Source organism: Argentina anserina, chromosome 5 (assembly GCF_933775445.1).
Source record: "Argentina anserina chromosome 5, drPotAnse1.1, whole genome shotgun sequence".
Taxonomy (NCBI): domain Eukaryota; kingdom Viridiplantae; phylum Streptophyta; class Magnoliopsida; order Rosales; family Rosaceae; genus Argentina; species Argentina anserina.
The window spans coordinates 28,790,112-28,811,221 of record NC_065876.1 but is presented as its reverse complement, the minus strand read 5'-3'; the positions used below and the strand labels follow the sequence as shown (position 1 = coordinate 28,811,221).

The following is a 21,110-nucleotide window of genomic DNA, read 5'->3' as shown; positions in this document are numbered from 1 at the left end:
GTAATTCACTCGTAACGTCTTCCAAAAATAACGGGCATCGCCGCATCGCAGCTGCTAACGGGTACGTACTTTCGTTGAATCGGTGTTTTTTTATTTGTCGACTTCATAATTGTTTTTGGGCCTGTTGAGTTTTGGACATTAGGGACCGAACTGCTAAAGAGGGAGCCCATGGTTAGAGCCTAGGCCTAGGTTGAAAAAATGATCCAAATTCACAGCAGCTCTTTTAGTTTAGTTAATTACAACTACACACACCTATTTTGGTTTTTACCTTCTTGTTCTTAAATTTTATAATTTAATTTCTAAATAACCTTGCACCGTGTATAGTGTTAATCTATTTTCACAACGATTTTGTCTAACAAAATACATATTCTCTTCATAAGTAGTGGAGATAGATACACAGAGCGAGAGAGATAACTAGATAAGCAATGGAAGAGAGACGAGACATGTTATCGAGTGTGGCAAAGAGTATCACAGCATCACCAATTCAAGAACTGTCTCATCTTGCTCAAAGATGTAACGCCATCAACCTTGCCGAAGGTTTTCCCGACTTCCCTGCACCTTCCCACATCAAAGACGCTGCCATTTCAGCTATCAATTCCGACTCCAATCAGTACAGGTTTTTATATTTCTATTTGGGCTTCTACAGTTTCTCCAACAAACAAGTTTTTGAAATTGCTTTCTGGCATTAATGTGTGCTTATTTGAGTTTTTTTTACCGGCCCATCCTCATTTGGGTAGCATTGATATGTTATGTATATAATTAAATTCAACGGACCTCTAATGTTACTGTAATTAAGGAGAGTCTCACAATGACTGAAAAAAATGACTCCAATCTCCAAGTTCTATCTAAAGCTTTGACCTCCAATGTTTACTTTTAAACTCAGGCACGTACAAGGAATATGTAACCACGTGGCAGACATAATGAACCAAATGCACGGATTGGATGTCAACCCTCTAACTGATGTAGCTATTTGTTGCGGCCAAACTGAAGCATTTGCTGCAGCAGCATTTGCTGGTAATTTTCCTACATTTCCCAGACACTTAATTTCTTTCCTTTTCAATTGGTTTAATAACTGTGGTTCATATGTAGTGATATATTGTTTTCGTCTTCTGTTTGGTAGTTATAGACAATGGGGATGAAGTTGTACTGTTTGACCCTTGTTATGAAACATATGAGGGGTGTATTAAGATGGCTGGGGGAGTCCCAGTAAGCCTCTCTGCATCTTATATCACTGTCTTTTATTACCTATCATTGCCGGCATGCAATATGCATTGATCGTATAAACTTGTACTTACTTTTGTCAATACAATTATGGAATATCTTAGGTATATGTGCCCCTTAATCCACCTCATTGGACCTTGGACCCTAAAAAACTCATGAAGTCTTTTTCTCGGAGAACAAAAGCTGTAGTACTTAACAGGTTAGAAGTCATTCGTACCTATGTTATGACTGTTTTGCAAGTTCATCATCCATATAGATTACATGTTCGGTCACTATTTTTTTTCAATTTATTCTAACTTGAATTTACAGTACAAATATATAATATTCCCTACTCTTTTACTAAAGGATTAAATATTAGTTGTTGTACGGATCTGTAAATAAAGCAATATGACATTACGAGGTTTATTGATGTAAACTTTGCACAGTCCTCACAATCCAACTGGCAAAGTTTTCACAAAAGCTGAACTTGACATTATTGCTGGAGAATGTCGAATCAGGAATTGCCTAGCTATAACAGATGAGGTACGATATTGTTTTGCTGCGGTAACAAATTAATCAAGCATTCATATATATATATATGACAGCAGATATTTGTTCAGCCTCCTAAATAAAATTAAAATTTAAGTTGCAAATACCGTACAGTTTTACTGCTAACTTTCAGAAAATTTTCTTTTGAATCTTCAGGTATATGAACATATCACATTTGACAGTGAGAAGCATACGTCCCTTGCGTCGTTGCCAGGAATGCAAGAGCGGACCATTATAACATCATCCTTATCTAAAACGTATAGTGTCACAGGTCATAGCTATCTTTTCCTTCAATTCTATTATGCTTGTTACTAGATTACGTTCGGCCATTCCTCATTGCTTCTCATGCACAGCTGAAAGGTTGCTTTGTACTCCAAAGTTATTAGAATCTCACTGTTTATTTTTGGAACCTTGAATTTTGTCTATCAGGATGGAGAGTGGGATGGGCAATTGCTCCAGCCTGTATTGCCTGTGCTATCAGAAATATTCATGTTAAAGTTACAGATTCTGCACCAGCACCTTTCCAAGAAGCTGCTTTGACTGCTTTAAGAAGTCCCCCTGAATACTTTGAATCATTGAGAAGTGTAAGGTCTTTAATTTTGTTAGTTTCATGGAAAGTATAGTAGCTCAATTATTTGTGTGTTGAACAATTGATAAAGACGTTCCATTATTTACAGTAATCTTTCTTATGCTCAGGATTATGAATCAAGGAGAGACTACATCATCAACTTTCTTGGCAGAATTGGATTCAAGATTCATTTTAAGCCTCAGGGTGCATTCTTTTTATTTGCCGAGCTACCTCAAAAGTGTCCAGTTTCTGATGTATGCTTGTCTTCTATGTTGTTGGGATGTTATTAAGAAGTTTCATTTCTTTGTCAGAGTTAATTGCATGTCTGCATGCTTCTTGCATATTGTATTCATTGTAGTTGTTTAAGTGATAATGTTACATGTTTTCAGGTACAATTTGTTAGAAACTTAATACAACAAGCGGGAGTAGTGGCTGTGCCAGGATGTGGCTTTTTTCATGCAGACTCATATGTGGAGAAACTTGCTCAGGAGGGTTTTAGCTATCAGGATAGATACATCAGGTTTGCATTCTGTAAAAGCGATCAGACTTTATCTTCTGCAGCAAAAAGACTTGAGGAATTTTTGGATTCTGCAACTGCAGGGTTTCTCAAGCTAAAATGACTAGCTTGGTAGTAAGAACACCTCGTATTTGTGTACTCAAATTTTCAGATGATTCGGATGTAACTAAAGTGAAGGTTATATATAAACTAAGGTTAATTAAGAAAGGCTACTCGATACTCAGATTTCTAAGAAAGTTATCTCCAAAATATGACAAACAGGAAACTTTGTTGCTGAAAGTTTTTATTTATTTTTAATGTTGCAGTAAGATTACCACAATGCAATAGAATAAATTTTTTATACGAGCACCCAGTTCATATATTAAAGGCTAACTAAGTGGTCTCATCGCCGGCATGACAAAAAGATCGGTATTCAAGCTCAATGGTAGGCTACTTTTTGGAGCACTCAGGGATGAAGTTAGTATCGAGATCAATAAAATTCGAAATAGCCCGATTCATAAAGGCGAGAATTTCAGAGTTCCGTGTACTCAAGATGTGTGCGTTCACGTTCTCGACTGGAAAAACAAGTCGTGACTCTTGATCAAGAATTCTTTTTATACAACAAAGAATGCGTTTGGCCGAAATCAGATGTGTAGTGCAGGACTTACTCAAAAATTTAGAGACAGATCGAATTGACTGCACAGGCAATGTCGGGGTAGGGCGGTCAACTATCTGAAGAAGCCAACAATTTCCCGAATTTCAGTGGGAGTTAATGTAGACTTGGGAGTTCTAAATATGTTCATTGGTCCCATACTAAATAATTCAGACTGAATATGACATGCAGATTGATGAGCCGAAGCATTACTGCAGGTGATAGTCAACTCAAAGAATTGGGGGTATCAAAAACAAAACTCAAAGAATTGGGGGTATCAAAAACAAAACTCAAAGAATTGGGGTACCCTAGCGTTTGTAATATTTGAGATTTTTATTTTGGGGTATTATTTCAGGATTTTTAGTTTTTACACATGAAAGGCGTGTATATAAAACTTTAATAAGATAATAAAGCATTACACTACAAAGTTTGGAAGCACAGTACAAGACTTAGTGACCAAACCTCCTGTACGATTCTAATAACGGAAAACTATGTAAACAGTGTCTAACTTTTTAGAAAATATGCACTTTGGTATATCATGTTTCATAAACTTAGAAAAAATGTGCCAGACGTTTCATTCTCGATCCAAACTTAAGTATCGCATTCTGTTTGATCCGTTACAGTTGCATGGTATCTCACTTGAATAATCATGACCTTCTCGTGTTCAAGCTAAAAAAACGAATTAGATATCTCTTAAGACGTTTAATTTTAATATTGCTTATATAATTTGTATTCGATATTTTTTTTATAAATTTTCAAGAAAACTTACACCTTGTGTGTGTGTTTCAGTTTCCGAAAATGACTAACGGAGAAAATTTTAGAAATGGCAAGGGACCTTTGGTGCCAACTGTGCCTGTTGCCCCCATTGTACCTGTCTCAGTATCCCATGCGGAAAAACCTGAGAAGTTCAACGGTTTGCATTTCAAGAGGTGGCAACAAAAGATGATGTTTTATCTGACCACTCTGAATCTGGCAAAATTTCTGACGGAGAATGCTCCTGAGTTCAAGGAAGATGACCAAGGCGATCAAGCAAAGATTGCTGCTGTGAATGCATGGAATAATTCTGACTACTCATGTAGGAATTATATCATGAATGGTCTAGCCGACTCATTGTATAATGTGTACATTAGCATGGGAACGGCAAAAGAGCTATGGGAATCCTTGGAGAAAAAATATAAGACCGAGGATGCCGGCACCAAGAAGTTTATCGTGGGCCACTTCCTTGATTATGAAATGGTAGATTCAAAGACCGTGATAAGTCAATTCTCTGAGATTCAGCTAATCCTGCATGAGATTCACGCTGAAGGAATGCAGCTAGGTGAAAGTTTTCAAGTGGCATGTGCTGTTGAAAAGTTACCACCTGCTTGGAAGGATTTCAAGAATTATTTGAAGCACAAGCAAAAGGAAATGACCATGGAGGATCTAGAGGTTAGGCTTCGCATTGAGGAAGACAACCGAGGATCCGAAAAGAAAGCATAGATCAATGGCATCTCTACCAAGGCAAACATGATGGAACATGGTCAAAGTTCCAAAAACAAGAAAGTCAAGTATTAAGGGTCCAAGCTGGGGCCGAAAGGAGGCATCTCCAAGAAGCCAAGGTTTGAAGGCAAGTGATACAACTATGACAAGACTGGTCACAAGTCTGTCGACTGCAACAAACCAAAGAGGAACAAAAAGAGGGAGGCAAACCTGATTGAAGCCGTCACTCAAGAGGTTGCTGACATGAACCTCTGTTGTATGATATCAGAGGATAGCATGGAAAAAGTCAGTGATTATGATTGGGGACTAAATGACTTAGAGCTTTGGTATGACCAAGCCAAGTTTTTGGATTGATCTGTAGAACGAAACTGAATTTATCGAATAAATTGATGTATGTTCTTAAGGTTTGAGTATAAAACTCAGTGTTGAAAAATGTGTTTTGTCTGAAATTGATATAGAGACATAGGTGGTGGATTGTTTAAAATGACAATTGTCAAAAACTAGCTTTTCACCTATATGGATGAGTCTTCCTAATTTATGGTAGTGAAGACTATAATATATGTCAATTAACATGCACAAGTGTGAACTTGTGTAGAGACAAAACTGACTAGATCATCTTCCAAAGTGTTGAAAGAAACAGTCAACCCCTTGATCTGATTCATACAGATGTGTGTGATTTAAAATCAACGTTATCTAGAGGGAATAATAAATAATTTATTACATTCATAGATGATAGCACGAAATATTGCTATGTGTATTTGCTTAAAATGCAAAAGTGAGGCTATAGAGAAGTTCACTCTCTATAAAAATGAGGTTGAGAACCAACTCATCAAGAAAATTAAGGCACTAAGAAGTGACTGAGGAGGTGAGTATGAATCGTCATTTGCTGAGATTTGTGCTCATAATGGGATTATACATCAAAGGACTGCTCCATACTCACCACAATCCAATGGTGTAGCAGAACGCAAAAATCGTACTCTAAAGGATATGATGAATGCTATGCTACTCAGTTTTGGGATGCCACCCAACATGTGGGGAGACGCGATTCTCACGACAAATTACCTTTTAAATAAGGTGCCCAAAAAGAAAGAAGAGAAAACTTCATATGAGTTATGGAAATGGAGAAAACCATCCTACAAATACTTAAAAGTATGGGTATGTTTGACAAAAGTGAAAATTCCTAAACCTAAAACGGTGAAGAATGGGTCTAAAACGGTTGATTGCATCTTTATTGGATATGCACATAATAGTTTGGCTTATCGATTCCTAGTCCACGATTCGAATATTCCTGAAATCCATAAGGATAGGATAATGGAATCGAGAAATGCATCTTTCTTTGAAAATGTATTTCCACGGAAGTCTAGAGAGGAATTTAATTCTTCTAAACGGACACGTGAAGACAATCGAGTTGAAACTGATGATGCTTAGGATCAAGAATCTAAGTCGGAGTCCGAATCTGAGTCTGAGGCTGAGGTTGAACCTAGACGAAGTAAAATGGCAAGCACCGCAAAATCCTATGGACCTAACTTCCTGTCATATATGGTTGAAGGTGATCCCCGTACCTTCAAAGAGGCAGTAAGCTCTACTGATGGTCCTCTGTGGAAAGAAGCAATCAAAAGTGAGGTTGACTCTATCATGCAAAATCACACTTGGGAATTAGTGGATTTGCAACCTGGGTGTGAGCCTTTGACTTCCAAGTGGATTTTCAAAAAGAAATTAAAAGATGATGGGTCAATAGACAAATACAAGGCTAGACTTGTTATTAAAGGCTATAGGCAAAAGGAGGGTTTGGATTATTTTGACACTTATTCTCCTGTGACGAGAATAACCTCCATACGGATGGTACTTGCAATTGCAGCGTTGCGCAAACTTGAAGTACACCAAATGGATGTAAAGACAGCTTTCCTAAATGGAGATGTAGAAGAAGAAATCTACATAGAACATCAAGAAGGTTTTTCTGCACCTTCTCAGAGTAAGAAGGTGTGCAGATTGGTTAAGTCATTATATGGTTTAAAACAAGCACCAAAACAATGGCATGAGAAATTTGATAATGCCATGATCACCAGTGGATTTAGAATAAATGAAGGTGATAAGTGTGTATATGTCAAAGACACTGAAAATGGATATATCATTCTATGTTTGTATGTGGATGATATGCTTATCGTTGGGAGCAACGATAAGATGATCAAGTCCACTAAAGACATGTTGAATTCTAAGTTTGACATGAAAGACTTGGGACTTGCTGATGTCATTTTAGGAATTAAAATTACGAGAACATCAGAAGGGCTTGTGTTGAGTCAAACACACTATGTGGACAATATTCTTGGGAATTTTGGCAAGGAAGGTCCTGGAATTGTTAGAACTCATATAGATATGAATCTACATTTGTCCAAGAATAAAGGTGAAAGTGTTTCTCAATTAGAGTATTCAAGAATAATTGGGAGTCTAATATACTTAACAAGTTGTACAAGACCAGATCTAGCTTATGCGGTTCATAAGCTAAGTAGGTACACGAGTAATCCTGGAGCTATGCATTAGCAAGCGATTGGAAAAGTACTCAAATACCTAAGGTATACTCGTACCTATGGGTTGCACTACACATCATACCCAGCTGTTATAGAAGGGTTCACTGATGCGAACTGAATATCTGACATGAAAGACTCAAAGTCTACTAGCGGATATGTATTTACGCTAAGAGGTGCAGCCTTGTCCTGGAAGTCCTCAAAATAAACAGTTATAATTAGATCCACAATGGAGTCTGAGTTTGTAGCACTAGACAAATGTGGAGAGGAAGCAGAATGGTTACGCCAGTTCATAGAGGACATTCCTAGATGGACAAAACCTGTGCTTGCGATTGGTATACATTGTGATAGTTAATATGCAATTAGCAGGGCACAAAGCAAGATGTATAATGGTAAGTCTAGACACATTCGTCGAAGACATAATACCATTAGACAACTACTCTCAACTGAAGTTATCTCTATAGACTATGTAAAGTTTAAAGATAATATTACTGATCCTTTAACCAAAGGGTTAATCAGAGAGTTAGTTGAAAAATCATCGAAGGGAATGGGACTAAAGCCCATTGGAAATTAAAAATCACTATAGTGGATACCCAACCTAGCTGACTGGAGATCCTAAGATCTAGGTTCAAAAGGGAAAACCAAATTGTGGAGATTAGTTCGGATCACTCTGGGAGTTCCCCTAAGTCCATTCCTATGATGAAAAATAGTGATACCCGTAAGGATGAGGTTAAGCTAAAACTTTTAATGATTCTTATGCGTCGAGAAATCGAGCAGAGTAATGCGGGTTACTCTTAATTAAAAGATCACCTATGCAAGAGAGAAGTGTGGCCGCTTCTAGGGAGTTAATGATGGCATAACTCTTATCAAACTACTTGCAGAACCTGACGTGTGTTCCATGGCCAAAATGGGCACAAAAATGAGAACCAAAGTATACCAGGGAGATTTCTGTGTGAAGTATGTCATCATTTACACAAATGACGAATAGTTCAAAGACATCGCGTCTACTATTTAGTTAGTAAAGTAAGCATACTTTCATAAGGCAAGGTTCAAAGGGTCAAACCTACCTATCCTATGCAGGTTTCAACCGTAGAAATCTATCACCAAATTCTATCGAGTCTTTGGTGGCCAATTTCATTCATGTGGGGAATTGTTGGAAAAATGGTTAATAAACCATTTAAAACTAAATTATAATTGATTAATTTAATTAAGTTAAACTTATAATTAATCAAAGATGATATAGATTTGAGTTCTCCATAATGAGGGCTACAAGATCATATGTTTGTTTGTGTAATTTGATTTGTGCATGAATAAGAAATTGTCACTCAAAGATGGCTACTTAGAATGAGGGGAAAGTGTTTGTCCCACATTGGAAAAGAGAAGTGTTGAAAATACTTTTTATAGAATCCATTGTGTATGAATTGTAAAGTGTGTAAGCCCCCTTATACCCTCTCGCGCACGCGCATGGGGGTTGTAAATCCCAGGTCACAAGGGAAACTCGTGTATTCCCGTGCGACCTGCGGACACGAATGCAACACCGAATTGAGGGTTGGAACGCAGATTCTTTTTGCATTTCTGAAAATTCGATTTTGACTTTTCAAATTATCTTGACTGTTCAAATTCGTCTTTTGTAACAACTGTGTTATTGTGTGTTATGAAGAATTATAAGAGAATTGAAATCAGTGCTTGTAACATATGTAACTCATATATGTTATGATTTTTTTATTTTTATAACAACCATCTTATTCATTGCTGATTGCAAATCCTCACTGTATAAATAGCCACCATCCTTTCATTGTAAAATCATCCATTCGAAACACAATCCTCTCCCACTCTCAAAGTTCTTAGCTTTTCTCTGGTGATAAATAGAGGTACCTTTCGAGTTTGTTGAGGGTTCTAGTTAGTAGTGCAACTTTCTAGAACTGTTTAGTAGTTATATCGTTGGAGACAAGCGCCGAGCATCCTTGCACCCGCAGAGGAGGCGTAAATGTCTTAAGGACAGTGTGGTATCACACACGTCTCGACTAGTTCTTCCATCATCAATCGTTCGGTATTTTTTGGTTGAATTTCTTTTCGTGTTCTTTGTTATTAGAGTTATATTGGTTTCTGATTTATAATTATTTATAATTCAGTTTATTAAATTATGTATGCAATATATCACTGTTTTTTCTAACAATATCTACGATTTCAAAATCTACAGAGCTCCACGGTGAACTAGTTGTTTCCTAAAGCAACTTTTAAGTTTAGCAAATACAATATATACGTACATTGATTGTCCATAATGTTAAAACAAAAATAGAGGATAAGAGTTACAGAGAACAAAGTCAACGAACAACATATACGATTTGGTATCTCAGATTTCCAAAACTTCAAAAAAGGTGTCAGATGTTTTATTCTCGATTCAACTTTGGTATCTTATTCCACTTGATCCATTACAGATGCATGGTATCTCACCTGAATAATTATGGTCTCTCTCGCATTGAAGCTACAAACAAATACTATATATAGGGCCGGGACCGATACGGTTCGGTTCGGGATTCGGCCGGTACCGATAATTTATTTGGTTTCGGTTTCGGTTTGGGATCATAAATTTAAAACTTAATACCGAACTGAACTCGTACATATTGATTTGAGGTGGGTTCGGTTTGGTAAAATAGTACACTTTTGTATGTATTTCTATCTATTTAAAACTATTAGCCAATGTAAATTAACATTATAAGTCTTTAAAAGTACAATGTAGACCTCAAAAACTAAAAACAATATTGAAAATGTATATATTTGATATATTTTATACATTCGGTATGATTTATACATATACCAAACTGTACCGTTTATAAAATTTCGGTATTAAATTCGGTACGTGACGAAGACATTTTACCGATTCGTCCCGATCCGTCGGTATTCGGTACGGGACGGTCAGTTTCGGTACCAACTCCCACCCCTAACTATATATACGTACCTTGACTGTCCATAATATTAAAACCAAAAAACGAAAAAAAGAGCATAAGAGTTAGAGAACAAAGTCAACAGACAACATATACGATTATAGATTGTTCATGATGTGATCGTAAAACCCTTAGCAAAGAACACTAAAAGAGATCTTAATTCAGTTATTATTATGTTTCTGAACACTACGTACGTACAGAACAACCGTTAGAAAATTAAAGATGTAATAAAATAAAAACGCAGTTTTGACCGAATGCATAAAATCAACAAAAAAATTGCCCAATTTCAATGTTTTCGTGGACAATTACATTATTACCGTGCTCTTTTCTTTTCAACATCTCTATTTGCATGTCTCTCACCCCTCTCTCTATTGAGCAACGCAGACGTGGTTTGCATCCCAAATTACCGATCACCAGTCCACCGCTAATGGTTACAACACCAAAGAGGTCTGCCTCCACCTCTGCCTCGATGGACGACAACGACATCGTCGTCACTATTTCAGCTGCTGCTACTTCGATGAAGACAACGCGATGTCAGTGATGTCGCCGGATCTATCTCGCCTGCAGTATGAGATCGGAGGATGTGTAGCGACGGAGACGTTCTTTCTTGAGCACAAGAAGATGAATAAGCACAGTGCCATGAAATTGTTGCCTGAAAGATGTTTGATGTTTTGCTTGAGTGAAATTTTGATGTCTGTGTGTCTGTTTCATGGCCAAGACTGGCAAACTTGATATTCAGACACACAGATAAGCACATCGGTAGATAAGATTTAGAATTAATTTCAGTTTATCTCTATTGTAAGCGACGCAGAATTTTTTGTTACTTAGGTCTTGACAATGACGGTGTCAAGTGGCTCCGTGATGGCGCTAGGACATCCACAAACTCCTAATTCAGCCTATTCTCCTCAACCTTATTGTAAGCGACGCCGCGCTCTTCTATCCTACTCGATAGGTGTGAGATCCCCCAAATCCCAACTCACTAAGTACTTTTAATAGTACTTCTCTCGATCACTCAACTGTTTCACTTTCATTTAATGATCTATATGTAGGACAAGTCTAGTTTATGAACATGCACGAGTATGTTGGGAAATAGCTTTCCTTTTAATTAAACAAAAGCAAACATACATAGATTAGCAAGGATCTTGAAAATGTTCACTAGAACTTCTCCAAGTCTCATGCTAGAGTTCCTACTTTCTTAAATACCTACATTACATGGAAGATGTAACTTCCCTTAATTGCCTTTGACACTTGTCATGCATGCCATTATTCTAGTATGTAGTGGACAACCCCCACTACTTAGGTAACTACTTAGGATAACCACCAAGAATATAACTTCCATTGCCAACTCATCCCAAAACTGCTATGCAACTGCCTATCTGCTGACGAGGCTAAACTGCCGGCATTCTGCAACTACATACTGGCGAGGCTAATCTGACTGCATTCTACAACTGCCTACTAGCGAGGCTAATATCCCTGCACAGTCCTGCATTATCCCTGCAACTGTCCCGCTGGTAAGGCTAATCTTCCTGCACAGTCATGCATCTGCCTGCGTTGTGCCTTACTTGCAGCTTGCTCCATGTGTACATGGCTCCTTGCTTGCTTGTCGTGTGCGCTTGGCTTGGTGCAAGAGTGAACCTCACCCGCGCACATAGTGCATGTAGCACTTAGGGTGTAACACCTAGTGTTACAACCTTAGAGCCTGATAGGCTGGGCATGGCATGAACCTTGGGCCGTGACTCAGCGAGGCTCACACATGTAAGGAAATGCATGCAAGAAGTAAGGCAGATCAGTAGCGGAGGTATTAGCCTTGCTAGCTCAGTGGTTGGCTAAGTATTAGCCTCACTAGCAGGAGCCTCAAAAGCACGGAGTCAGGTACCAAGCAATGAAAAGGATACAGAGTTATTAGCTTCGACGGATGCAGGCATATTAGCCTCGCTAGCATGCAAGGCAGATGCGGAGACAAGTGCAAGGGCTGGGCTGGAAATTAGCCTCGCTAGCAGACCTGTAGGCTGGATATTAGCCTCGCCAGCAAGGAAGTGGGCAGATCTAACACGGTAGGGAGATTAGCCTCGCCAGCAGACCTCGGCAAGCACTAGGTAGGCAGTTGGCTGGATATTAGCTTCGCTAGCATGGAGCAGGCAGACCCATAGGCTAGAGATTAGCCTCGCTAGCACTGATCAGAGGCGTGGATGCAAGACAACAACACACATGGAAGGGTACGGTGGCAGGCAAGCACAGGCAGCAAGCAAGCAAGCATGGGCGCGCAGCATGTATGCAGGTCGACGACAATGGCTGCGACACTTGGCGTGCAGGGGTATGTATGACTCATACACAACAGTTACTGAGCAGTGCACAAGTAGTGGGCAGTTACCAAGCATGTAGTGGGCAGTTATCAAAGTTAGTGGGTGGTTACTCATGTAAGGTGGATACTCATGCTTGAAGATAGGACTAGCAGTTACTCATGCAAGGTAGGGAGGTTAGTGGGTTGTGTCATGGAAGTTATTATGCCTGCTTGGCAAGCATGCAGGCTGCCACATCACCCTAGGGCAGTTGGGGGTGTCAACCGCCATGCACAATTGTAGTGCAACATAACCTAGGTCAATGAGGTTGTTATTGGTAACGAGAGCTGTAATCACAATCACAATCGAGACTGTGAGAACACAAGCAAGGAGAGAACAATTGTAAGGATGAGGGAAACACAATAGAGAGCTAGGCAGATAGGGCACGTCTGAATTGCGAAGGCTGTAAACCTCATTGTATCCTCATTGTACCCTTAGGTTGAGTGATTAGTGTAGGCGCACTAATTGAGTGGCTAGGCAGATTGGGTTCGGGTAGATCAAGGCTGAAATCACTCTTTGCACTCGTTGTAATCTTCTTGATCCTTTAATGAGTTAAAGGTTGGGAGCAGACTCTCGTAAACACTTTTGTTGTGTGTGCGCGTGTGGCTTGTATGCTCATTGTCGCTTATTAGATAGTTTCCATTGTGCAATAGACAGTAGAGTGAGAGAAGTGGGTAGGCTGGTTAGGTAGTGTAGGCTGCGTAGCACCATCACATAGGGAAAAAGTTTTGTTATCAACTGTGCCAGTGTGACAATTTGGTATTAGAGCTTAGTTGACAAAACTTGTGCTCTATACTCTCCTCTAGTGGCGGATCCAGGATTTGAACAAGGGGTGGGTTTCAAGTTTGGCCGAAGGAAATTTTTTTTTTACCGCTACCACCATGTAAACTATAATGTTGATGAGTCTTTAAAAATAAAAAATGGCCGTGAATGCAAATAGAAGAATATTATGAAAATCAAAGCATTTGAAAACACAACAATTTTTTCTTTTCAAATTGATTAGATTGAACCTCAATAACTCATACTTGTAATTTCAAAATCAATAGATAGAGGGAAGATAATTAGAAGAGTTTTTACTTGAGAAATTTTGATTATTTAAGAAGAAAACTGTCTTAGAACCAATGAAACAGGAACATAGAACCAAATAACAACTGCTAGAGGCATAGGATGAGTAAAATCGGGAGGTATTTGGCTAAGAACAAATGCAATATACCTAGTTTTTTTTTAAACACCAAAAACTTGGTTGGGCTTGAGCCTCACCAGCCAATGCCTTGGATCCCCCCTGCTCTCCACAATGGCTGGAGGAAATACCTTGACGAAACATGTGGTGAAACTTAAAAGATCTCGTTGGTGACTCATAAGTAGAAGGTGCAGCGCCCTTGCGGAGCGATGCACAAATATGGAACAGACCGTGTAAAAGATGGATGCGGATTTCAAGCGGTTCATCAGAGGTGGATGACAAGTTATCTTCTCTTTTGGAGGATGCAGCAAACCTTACGGATGGAGTGAAGGACGTGAAGGAGTTACAAAATGAAATTTCAGTCCTTAAGAAGGCCCTCAGAAATGAAAGCCTTAATGTCCCGAAGGTGAAGGTGCCGGAACCCAAAGCTTTCCATGTAGTTCGTAATGCCAAGGAGTTGGAGAACTTCCTATGGTACATGGAGCAGTACTTTGTCGCTGCCCATATCCCCATCCATGAGTAGGTTTCCATTACTAGCATGTATCTTGCCGGAGATGCCAAACTATGGTGGAGGACTCAAACGCAAGATGATATGAATGTGGACAGACCAAGAATCGAAGAGTGGGATACCATGAAGAAGGAGTTGAAGGTTCAGTTCCTTCCTTGCAATGCCACTTGGATTGCAAGAGAATATCTCAAGAAGCTAAGACACACAAGCTCGATTCGTGAGTATGTCAAGGAGTTCAGTTCCTTGATGTTGGACATCTCCAACATGTCGGAAGAAGACAAGCCTGGTTCAATTTCACGTCGGGATTGCAACCTTGGGCGCAAACGGTGTTGTGAAGCAAGGGGTAAGAGACTTACCAAGTGCAATGGTAGCGGCGGACAGCTTGGTGGATCTAGACTTAGATTATCATCCCGCAACAAACAATGGCAAGGATGCCACTTCGAAAAGGATCGAAGAAGTTTGAAATGAAGGAAAAAGGTAAAGCTAATAGATCAAAGAATCAGTCCCAATACAGAAACAAGTGGAGTTCGGGTTGCTTTATATGTGCCGGTCCTCATTTAGCACAACATTGTCCTAAGAAGGAGCAATTGAATGCATTGGTTGCCGAAGAATCAAGCGGCGATGCAGCGGAGGAAGCTCTCATTAGTCCTATGCAATTGTTGAATGCTTTGACAATTGTGGAGTCCGAGAGGGAATCAATATACATGCCAATCAAGGTTGATGGGGAAGAGGTGCTAGGAACGTTAGACAGCCGAGCAACAACTAACTTTGTCGATGTTGAAGTAGCTAGAGAGCTGGGATTAGAGATGATTCGGAACTCAAGCATGGTAAAGGCTGTGAACTCGAATGCCAAATCAGTCGAAGGGACCATGGAGGTATGCATGAAGATTGCAGTTTGGGACGGCGTGTACAGTTTGCTTGTAGCAGCTTTAGATGACTATGATTTAATCCTTGATATGGAGTTCTTCCGAATGGCGAAAGTAGGGATGGTTCCTTACTTGGGTGGGATTTTCTTTGTGAATGAGAAATTCACATGCTTTGTAAAAGCAAAAGATGCGGATCAACTGCTGGACCGCATGGAAAATCAACTTGTTCGGGATACCCGTTAGTCAAAAACAAGAGTGAAGAAAGGGGAAACAAGGCCGGATGCAACCTTGATGGAGATCAAGCCGGAGAAGATTCTTAGAGTACCCGAGAATGTGGTGCTTTCTCTTAGCTATGTGAAAGACCACAAGATGAAGTTGGGAGCTAGTGCAAGAAGACCTCATGAACAAGCACTTCATGTAGCAGTGCAATTGGAGAAAGCGAAGCAGCGGAGACACTACGATGTGTTGCAAGAAGCAGGTCCGAGGAGACTTCCAAAGTTCGCTATGGCGCTGAGTTGTTGCAAAAGAAGCAACACGGTTTGAGTGATCATGACAATTGGCCATCGTCAAAGATGGTACTCAAGATGTTCTCAAAAGATAGAGAGCATAGACTCTTTGAAGGAAGTAAGGAGAAGTCCAACATTGAAGATCTCATCACTTATGACAAGCAGTTCGTTGGAGACGGCATAGTAAAGAGATGTTGGCAAGATGACTGGTTGCACGGAACAAAAGGCAACAAGTTGTACATACCTAAGGATAAGGGATGTTTAGAAGGAAAAGAGTATCCTTCATTGGCGGAGCATTGTATAGCAAAGCGAGTGTTAGCCAAGGATGCAAGTTCAAGCAAAGGGCTTAGCATTGATCAAGAGCCGGAGTTCTTGAGGCTAGAGGCACATTTGTTGCAATCTTTGCCTAGTATGGAGAAAGAAGTTGGTGGATATAGAGTCATCAATCGAAAGCTATGTTGTGTGTAGAGTCTTGGTTCTACAAGATCAGAGTTTAAGGGAGGTTAAAACAGATTTCTTGATGGAGCAGAAGGGAAGCAACAAAGCAAAGGTCGGAAGGTTGAGAGACAAGCACTTGGAGGTAGGGGTGGGCACGGGACGGGATGGGACGGGACGGGACTCATCCCACGTCCCGTCCCACTCTTTTGAATCGGGACGGGACGAGGGTTTTTAAGAATGCATCCCACTCGGGATTAATCCCGGTTGGGACGGGACGGGATCGGGACGGGACGGGACGGGACAAATCCCAACTTCCTATGAAGTTAAATCAAAACCTATATTTTTACTTTTTCATTAACAAAGTAATATTTAATAATGAAATTTTAATTAAAAAAATGCATATTATGTTCAAAATATTATAATTTAGCATTATTATTTGAGTTGAAATAATTTTGGAGTTATTAAGAACATAAATTAGTTTCATTTTAATACAAATATATAAGAATTTTTAAGTTTTTATTAAAGGTGGGACGGGACGGGACGAAGCGGGATAGAAATTATTCGTCCCACGTCCCGTCCCACTATTATGAAACGGGACGGGATCGGGACGGGACGAACGTTTTTAGACCTCCGTCCCGTCCCGTCCCTATGAGTTTCGGGACGGGATCAGGACGGGATCAGGATTTCCGTTTTTTGTGCCCACCCCTACTTGGAGGTCCTACCGACGACGAGGACGTTGTCAAGCTTTGGTGGGGTAGGTTTGTTACAACCTTAGAGCCTAATAGGCTGGGCTTGGCATGAGCCTTGGTCCGTGCCTTAGCAAGGCTCACGCAAGAAGCAAGGCAGATCAGTAGCAGAGGTATTAGCCTCGCTAGCTCAGTGGTTGGCTGAGTATTAGACTCACTAGCAGGAGCCTCACTAGTACGGAGTCAGGTGCCAAGAAAACCAAAGGATACAGAGTTATTAGGCTCGACGGATGCATGCATATTAGCCTCGCTAGCATGCAAGGCAAATGCGGAGACAAGTGCAAGGGCTGGGCTGGAGATTAGCCTTGCTAGCAGATGCAGGTAGATTAGCCTAGCTAGCAGACCTATAGGCTGGATATTAGTCTCGCCAGCAAGGAAGTGCGCAGATCTAACATGGCAGGGAGATTAGCCTCACCAGCAGACCTCGACAAGCACTAGGCAGGCAGTTGGCTGGATATTAGCCTCGCTAGCACTCATCACAGGTGTAGATGCAAGACAGTAGCACACAAGGAAGTTACCAAGTAATGGGTAGTTATCCGAGGCAGTTACCAAAGCAGTGTGCATTTATCCAAGTTAGTGGGTGGTTACTCATGCAAGGTGGTCATGCAAGGTAGGGAGGTTAGTGGGCTGTGTCATGGAAGTTATTATGCTTGCTTGGCAAGCATGCACGCTGCCATATCACCCTAGGGCGGTTGGGGGTGTCAACCGCCATGCACAATTGTAGTGCAACATAACCTAGGCCAATGGGGTTGTCATTAGAAACGAGAGATGTAATCACAATCACAATCGAGACTGTGAGAACATAAGCAAGGAGAGAACTATTGTAAGGGTGAGGGAAACACAATAGAAAGCTAGGTAGATAGGACATGTCAGAATTGCGAAGGCTGTAAGCCTTATTGTATCCTCATTGTACCCTTAGGTTGAGTGATTAGTGTAGGCGCACTAAGTGAGTGGCTAGGTAGATTGAGTTCGGGTAGATCAAGGCTGAAAGCACTCGTTGTAAACTTCTTGATCATTTAAATGAGTTAAAGGTTGGGAGCGGACTCCCGTAAATACTTTTGTTGTGTGTGCGCTTGTGGCTTTTATGCTCATTGTCGCTTATTAGATAATTTCCGTTGTGCAATAGACAATAGAGTGAGAGAAGTGGGTAGGCTGGTTAGGTAGTGTAGGCTACTTAGTGCCACCACATAGGGAAAAAGTTTTGGTATCAACTGTGCCGTGTGACACCTAGTGAGAACAAAGCTTAAAGTCCACGAAATAGATGATGAAAACAGGTCAATCACCTTTCAAGTCAAAAGTCCAAGCAATAAGTGCAGGTAATGGTGGCTGCATAGTCATATGGATGTTGTATTTTGAGAAAACAAATGAAAATGCACCAGACCCAATACGATATGCAGAACATGGCGATAAAGTTTCTAAAGGCCTTGATGCTTACCTTGCTGGGACTTGACTAGCTAGGTTCAAGATGTATATAATTTTCTTAAGAATATAATCTCTATGAACTTGCTATGATGTTCCTATAGTTCAACAATGATATCCTTGAATATATGTTGTTAACCATTTGGTCTCAGATTCTGTCAAGTCATTTATAGCGGTTACAATGAGTTAAGACCTAAGCTACATGAAATCAAATGCGGGTGCCTGGAAGCGAAGCATTTGAAAACGTGTAACAATTTTTTTTAACTAGAAAATTAGTACGTATTAGAAGCGTTAAAATTATATATATATATATTTATATTTTTATTTTTATTTTTGTGTATATAGGTAGGCTTCTGGCTTCCTACTTGTAAAATCAGTAACAAAATAATATTGTCTTATAATTAGAAATAATAATTTGTTCTAGGAGAATTATTATTATACCCTTATGTGTGTCTTAGCCTTATTAGGTTTCCTGTTAGAGATAGATTCGCATCTCTGTAATAGATTAGGAGTCCGAATCCTACGGGATTCAATGAAGTAATGCATATATATAGGCCCCATTATTAATCAAAAAATTGTTACGTTCTGTTCCATTACGTCGTTATTATTCTCGTTTAGTTCCTCCTCAAACATGTTATCATGCACTTTGTTCTAAAGTGTCTAAGTGATGAGGCCACCAGCAAAAATCCTAACCCTGTAATCCCAGTCTCATGTAACCTTTTCTTTTTGGCATAACCGGAAAATTCGAAACAATTCCCGACAATTTGTTGATGGTAAAAGAAGTAAAAACAAACAAAAAGGGGGACGCAATTACTTAGGGCACCCAATAATATTTTTTGGCCACCCACCCTCTTCTCCGACCATCCTCCGGCCCTGACCAACTCTGCCACGGCGGGAGACCAGTTTACACGAACCCGGATTGGTTGTTGATCTCAGACCGCACATCCTCTGCCTTGCCCCGAGTCCCCGACGGCGTAAAGCTTCTCCGTTCGGCAACCCCTGCGGTTTTTCATGAGTCTGACTCAGTCGCCGCCATCATGCAGATCCTTGCCGCGCGTCTTCCCTCTTGGACCAAGCTTACTCGCCGTCAATGGACCCAGCTCGTCCCGGCGTCGCCTGCATTCTTTGGCTGCCGTTCGACCCTAGTCCAGCCTCCCCGAACTCCGACGAGCTCGCCCCGGATTTTTGGTTTCTGACTCGTGCAACGCCGGCGATGTCCCTCAACATTGTCAAATTACTACAATCTCGCAGCCTCGAAGATCACTGCCGCCCTTCTTGCCATCTACCACGCAAATTGATGACTCAGATCTGCAGGATCCGACCCTCGCCGGCTCAATCCTCTTCCTCTCCGGAGTTGCAGCAACCGACGATTTTCCCGATTGCAGCAGGGGAGACGTACTCAATGTACTACGGGGCACACCGGTAAATTGGCCCCTCTAGGTAAAACGGTTACCTTTCATTAGTAAGTTTTTTGAATTACTGTTACTACGTTTTGGTAGATTTATCAATGGTAATATCTATTTAACCATATTCTTATCTTTTTCATGTAATCTATCGCGCAACGCTTCGTACTGGCATTACAGAAGCTCCGCATTCGCATACATTCGGAAAGGATTGCGTTTTTTTATGCCATAAATATGAAGATCGAAAAGGAATTCATCATGCAGCTTCGTGCATGACGATCGATTTGCAGAGCAATTTAATTATATGTTGTCTATTTGGCAGACCAACAAGTATGTTTTTCTTAAAATTGCTGCTTTTGAATATATATATATATATATATATATATATATATATATATATATCGGGCGCTATTAGCCTTCTTCATGTCTATTTTCTGGCCTTTCTTATTATGCCAATGAGACCAAAGAGGGATATGATTCCCCTCTTGATCGACGTTTTTCGTGTGACGGTCCTGAGGGAGTCATGTTATTATTTAAAGGGAAGAAATCAATTTTGTATGGTTGCCTTAGTGCACCGCTGTTTTGGGTGCAATCATGAGAATTGCCGATATGCATCGATTATTTGGTGACCATATACATCACAACCCTTCTAATTCCGGTTACATACTTGAATAGTTTCGATTATTCGAAACCTATATAACCCTTATTTCTTATGGATGCGTCGCCATCACGACTGTTATTTGAATGTTTGGGTTTTTTTAACTCATGTCTATAAACGATAATCACAAGATCTACGTACTCATTTATTTGAGTTGAAATTCATTACTCTGAATCAGCACTATTTGCTGACAAATGATCCCAAAAATAACGAATTCTATGGGACACACTTAAAGTGATTCAATAAACGTCTATGACGGTTATATTACCAGAGTTGACCTTGAAGCATGCTCCATATCTGAGAAACACGTGCCATTTTTGGCACCTTTATCTATTTTTAAGAGAATTTTGGAGTTGAAAACGTAACATTCTTCCATTCTCAAGTAGGCACATTTTTAGCCTCAGGCTAAGGCTCCGCCATATCCGATATGTAATATTTTGTTGCTATGGACTTTTAATTAGTTAATCTATTTTGACTATGTTTTCAAGTATGATGTTGACATTGTCATGTTTCTTACTCGACTTTAATTTAAGTCGTCTATTGGAATTAGAAGCTTGGTTGTGTTATATTAAATATTGGCATATTCAATAAAATTTCTCGTATTTCTTATTTACAAGATGAACTCATGAGAATTTT

At 40.0% G+C, this 21,110-nt stretch overlaps 1 protein-coding gene across 1 annotated transcript; it reads left to right on the top strand.

Annotated features, from left to right (window-relative positions):
- The first annotated feature begins 8 nt into the window (after positions 1-8).
- On the top strand, positions 9-3,018 carry LOC126795256 (uncharacterized). The gene is made up of 10 exons (XM_050522098.1): positions 9-61; positions 384-616; positions 884-1,014; positions 1,121-1,206; positions 1,326-1,420; positions 1,647-1,743; positions 1,906-2,020; positions 2,179-2,333; positions 2,446-2,571; positions 2,707-3,018. The coding sequence occupies exons 2-10, from the start codon at positions 426-428 to the stop codon at positions 2,935-2,937; spliced, it is 1,227 nt and encodes a 408-aa protein (XP_050378055.1). The 5' UTR covers positions 9-61; positions 384-425; the 3' UTR covers positions 2,938-3,018.
- The last annotated feature ends 18,092 nt before the right edge of the window (positions 3,019-21,110 follow it).